Below are 5,237 nucleotides of genomic sequence, written 5' to 3'. Positions count from 1 at the left end.
ATCACAAAACACAATTTGAAAGTATTGTGGGTTAGCATGGCATGACCTGAATCTGCAGCGGATGCAGGGAGAAGTGGTAGGTGCAGAAGCTGGAATCTTGCAGACACTTCAAAGTGAACTACAGAAGAACGTGGGCTTCCTGGCAAATCTAGAATCACCTATCAATATTATTTCTGAAATTTGGATCCTTCAAGAAAGAGAAGTATTTTATATTCTAAGGACTAGCTGCCTGAATAATATTAAAAAAAAATATAACAAAGCATGAGCTAGGAGGTTGATTTCTAAACCTTGATATACAAATGTCTATTTGGTTCCATATCCAATACTAAACTTCAGTAACTTTGTACCATACTACCGTATAACCATATTTGCAAATTACAATACTACACTGCTCGTCCCCCCTCACCCTCTTTTACCGACATTTACATTCCAAAGCCATAGGGGCAGGAGTGACACTTTGTTGGAAACAATAGTTTTCAAAGGATAGATCCACTTTAAAGTTACTAAAATCTAATCCATCAATTTTTTTTGAAATAAATTTATTAGATTTTATTTTATTTTTAATTTAAATTATTAATGATTGGGAAAAATCCAATTCACTCATTTTAAAATGAATAATATTTTAGTCAGTTTTGAGAACAGAATATTTTAGAAAATCTTTTTTCTTTTTAACTACTTAAAGATATTACTACATAAATATTCTATTTTTCCCCTCCAGGGCTGGATCTGAAGCTCCCGCACTCCACCATGCACTTAAAGCACGAGGAGGTACCATTCGGCTTAACTCACTTGGCTAAAAGCCAACTTTTAGGTAGTGAAACTCTCGGTTTATTGAAAAATTAAGCGCCTTTTGAACAGTCACACTCAGTTTCGCATAAATCAAACAGGGTTGGGGAAATGATTTTCCTAGTACCTGGGTTGGGTTTTGGACAATTACAACACATGATCAGATGAAAGATAGACACAACAGTGACCTTGAGCGACAGTTTGAACAAGAAATGAACTAGTAAAAGAAAACGACATTCATTTACCCGGAATCTTGGAGAGGGAACTACCAATTTTTGCTATATGACGTGCAAGTTTCACTGCATTAAGATAGCATATAGAACTAATAGAAGTCTCCCTCTGCTATCACTCTCCTATATTGAATTGTCAATTGGCCCAATATTACAAGAAATCCAAATTTGGCCAGAGACGCAATTTTCTCCCTTTAAACTTTCTTGATATACAGACAGGAACTCATGGCAATCGAATTGTCACGAGTAACACGAGAAATTATATAATTTTTTTGATAGATCATGTCATTTATCCATTATACAACTAAAACAATATTTTATATGTTTAAAATTGTTAAGTCAATAATCAATTTCTATTTAAATTCTTTATCATAAAATGATTCAGTTGGGTAGATGAGAATTTCTTAATAGAATGTTAAACAAATAAGAGTGGACAAGTGACGTGATCCATCTAATACATAACCTTACGGGCAGTAACACCAAAAAAATTTCTTCATATCACACAATTTTCTCTTCCTTTATGAATATTTTATGGTGCAAGAAACTCAAGTAAAACAGAACTGAGTATAATATTCAAAGAATGAAATGATACTAAACTTTTCCATCATATTTCACAATTTGCAGATACTTTTGTTACATAACTTGAAATTAACAAAAAAAAAAAAGGGGGGGAACAGAATTTATAAAAAAAAAAAATATACAAACAGACTTCTTTGCTGCTTGGGTCTGCTATGTATTTTATGCTGTTAAATTTTCCAATCATGTCCCTCCAAGTCTCCATGTCTAATTGACAGTTGACTTGTATCAAGGTCATAAACATCTTACATCTGGATCATGTTCATGCCCATGGGGGTATTCTTACATCTGTTTCCTTTAAGAGGAAACTTTAGAAACATCCTTGCTAGACCTATTGTATTTCATATGGCTCCTAACAAGCTGCCCTGCTGCCAGAGCAGACATAAGGGAGAGCTCCCCAGCCAGCACAGAACCAGCTACAATGGTGGCCAGTAGTCTTGCGTTTGATCCTGCTGATTCTCTGTTTGCACCTTTCACCCCAAGCAGATTCAAGCATGCTGACTGAGAAGCAAGCTGGGTACCTCCACCAACTGTACCAACCTGAGAAGAAGAAAGCCATGTCAGGTTTCAAATATTATGGACCAGCATATTCTCAGCACCATTAACATCTAAATACCAAAAAATTGGGCATGATATGTGATTGAAAGTGATTCAACAAGCTACTATATATATATATATATATATATATGCGTGTGTGAGAGAGAGAAAACAACTTCTCTCTCCAAAAATCCTAATATATGATAGTGAGTAAAGAACTGTTTGTGTCTTTCTGATTTGAAATCAGGTGGAATACAGAAAAATCTTATAAAAACATAGCATCTTTTCCTTCACGCAAACCTAAAAATTTGACCTTGTGATGGAAATAGTGTTGATGTGACAGGAAATTTACCTCAATAGAAGGCATAGTGACAGAGACGTGAAGATCCTGTCCATCATTAACAGCTTCCATCATGGTAATACAGTGAGAGCTCTCCACATTCTGTGCTGGGTCTTGGCCGGTGGCTATGTACACAGCAGCAACAATGTTACTAGCATGTGCGTTGAAGCCCCCAAGAGCTCCAGCCATAGCTGAACCAGTCAGGTTCTTGAGCATGTTGAGCTCCACCAAGGCCGCCACATTAGTCTTGAGCACCTTTTTCACCACCTCACCCTTTATCACACACTCACAAACCACAGACTTGCCTCTCCCCTCAATCCAGTTCACTGCAGCTGCCTTCTTGTCCGAACAGAAGTTTCCTGCAAAACCCAAGTTGAAAACAATTAATTCAATAATGATACAGACCCAATTGAATTCAACCACATAATTATACAGTACCTAAGTTTTGGCTTAAATAAATCAATCATGTGACTAAAGGTGCAAACTTTACAAATCCAATTTGGACTTACCAGAGATGCCAATAACATCCATGTCCGAGAAATCATTCTGGAGATAATCCAAGACGTTTTGGACACCTTTGGAGATCATGTTCATGCCCATGGCATCACCGGTGCTGCAAGTGAATCTCATGTAGAGATTCTTGCCAGCCATAGTACACTTAATATTCTGAAGCCTAGCAAATCTGCTGGACTTGTTGAAAATCATAGACAAGTTCTCGAAATTGTTGGGGTTCTCCAAGAAGAACTTCAGCTGAGCAGCCCTTTTAGCTGAAGCGAACCTAACCACAGGAGCTCTGGTCATACCATCCTTCAACAAAACACTAGCGGCCCCACCTGACAAGTGAATAGCTTTGCACCCACGGTTTGTGCTTGCCACCAAGCAACCCTCTGTGGTAGCCATGGGAACAGAGTACTCTATCCCATCGAGCAAAAGTGGTCCTGCAATACCAACTGGGATCTGAACATAACCCACTGGCATCTCGCAGCACTGGCCAAGTATAGATTCGTAATCGAACCCCTCGAGAGGCAACCCAGATAATGATTTGCCAGAGATTCTCTGAAGCGCCTCTCGTCGAATCGCCGCGGCTTTCTTACAATCTCCGAGTTTTGACTCGAGAGTGTAAGACGGTGTCGATCCTTTCACGACTGAGTTGATGATCTCCTCATCCTCTTCGCTCAGCACCGTAGGTATCAAGGAAGGAGGAGAGATGATTGCCTTGTTTACGATCTGAGGAGGTGAGCAATCGAGCCCAGCACCACAAGGGACTTTACGAGAGTCTTCGTTAAGAATGATTTCGTCTGTGTTCTGGGCATCGTCGATTTCATCCTCGTTAGCCCAGAGATCAGTGGAAGGTCGAAGAATCGACTGGACAAAATCGATTCCAAAGAAACCGAGGAGGTAGATAAAGGAAGCGATGAAGGCGAAGATGGCAACGATCTCGGACAAGTTAAGGACATGAAGAGGGGTGGAGTTACGAATCTTCTCGCGCCAGCGAGTGAGCAAGAAGTAGACCACAGAGAAAAACAAAGTGAAGAAGACAGCATTGGTGAGGTAAAGTGGGAGTGGCAAAGCGTCTGAGGCCTTGAGCTCTTTGTCGTTATGATGTTGATGTAGACCCACTCCCATTTTCATGTGTGGTGGGGCGGCGGCGGTGGCTTTGGAGGTCGATCGCCGGCGGGAATCCATCGAGAAATGGAGGAGGCGAATAGAAAAGGAAACCGCCGGCGGCGAATCCTAAAAGGGGGAGGAGTGATTGGTTTTGTTAAGAGAGTGAGGTGGTAGTTGAGTCTGAATGGATGAGCGAGTGCTTAGGCAAGAAGCAAGGAGCGAGTTATTTATAGGATTTTGATTCGGGTGTTTGCTTTTCGCGTCGTCATGTCATGTGTAGGCCTCACACGTACGAGAGATGGTAGCGTAGGAGCTAGGAAGTAACCCGCTCACCTCCAAAAACGAACGAGCTTTCATTATTTTTAACACGTGGTGAGAACAGAATGGGGGTGTTTGAGTCAAAGCCTTGCATTTGCAATTAGGCTTCCTCGCTCTCACCTACTACCACATCAATTGAGGAGTTTGATTGAGTGTAAATAATCGTTGCATTACAATTAAGGTAGGTTTGGTTAGGATAAAGATAAAAATTAGCTGAAATGGTTTGGTAGAGTTTATAAATAGTACTAAAAAGTGTAATGAAGCTCACAAATAGTAACAAAAATAAGCTAAATAGTGAAATAATTTTCATTTTTTTATTTGTATTCAAACGGTGGCTAACTTTCTCCAACCCCAATATTGTCTATTTCCTTTCTCTTTCTTACTCTCGTCGTTTCTGTTATTTGTCCTTGTCCCCTTCCTCCTTTTTCTCCTTACAAATACAACTAAATTAAAGTATGTTCCTTTTTTATCTCAAAATACCAAAATATAAATATGTTCAAAACTTCAAAACTACTCCTTATTTTCACTTTTATTATATATAATTTATAGTTGTTTTGCTAATAATTATACATAACTTATAATAATTTAAGGTGAATATCAATTTAATTGGAACATCTAGTTACAACAAAGTAGCTCATACTAATATCTTCATGTGTGCGCACAAGAAAACAAGGACTACACATATCTAAAGATATAATAATATACTCAAAAAGATCTAAATAATCTTGTGTCTCAACAAAAAAAAAAAAATACCTAATGATTTTGATTTAAGGGTACAACGATAAGTTGAATGCATAGTGTTATCTAGAGAAATCTCCTCATTTTATTACTTATATATTAAT

At 38.6% G+C, this 5,237-nt stretch overlaps 1 protein-coding gene across 1 annotated transcript; it reads right to left on the bottom strand.

The window, feature by feature from the left end:
• Window positions 1-1,602: 1,602 nt before the first annotated feature.
• On the bottom strand, window positions 1,603-4,308 carry LOC142642983 (3-hydroxy-3-methylglutaryl coenzyme A reductase-like). Its single transcript, XM_075817455.1, has 3 exons — window positions 2,979-4,308; window positions 2,482-2,828; window positions 1,603-2,132 (listed from the first exon to the last, which is right to left on the bottom strand). Exons 1-3 carry the CDS (start codon window positions 4,153-4,155, stop codon window positions 1,890-1,892), a joined length of 1,767 nt encoding a protein of 588 aa, XP_075673570.1. The 5' UTR covers window positions 4,156-4,308; the 3' UTR covers window positions 1,603-1,889.
• Window positions 4,309-5,237: the final 929 nt, after the last annotated feature.

Source organism: Castanea sativa, chromosome 7 (assembly GCF_040712315.1).
Source record: "Castanea sativa cultivar Marrone di Chiusa Pesio chromosome 7, ASM4071231v1".
Taxonomy (NCBI): Eukaryota; Viridiplantae; Streptophyta; class Magnoliopsida; order Fagales; family Fagaceae; genus Castanea; species Castanea sativa.
The sequence above is the reverse complement of the archived record's forward strand: the minus strand, read 5'-3'. Positions and strand labels throughout refer to the sequence as shown.

Coding starts and splice junctions, on each gene's coding strand:
- LOC142642983 (XM_075817455.1), bottom strand. CDS start 4,155: ATGGATTCCCGCCGGCGATCGACCTCCAAAGCCACCGCCGCCGCCCCA. Junction 2,829..2,978: donor GGATGTTATTGGCATCTCTG/GTAAGTCCAAAT, acceptor TGGGTTTTGCAG/GAAACTTCTGTTCGGACAAG. Junction 2,133..2,481: donor TCACTATGCCTTCTATTGAG/GTAAATTTCCTG, acceptor TCTTCTTCTCAG/GTTGGTACAGTTGGTGGAGG.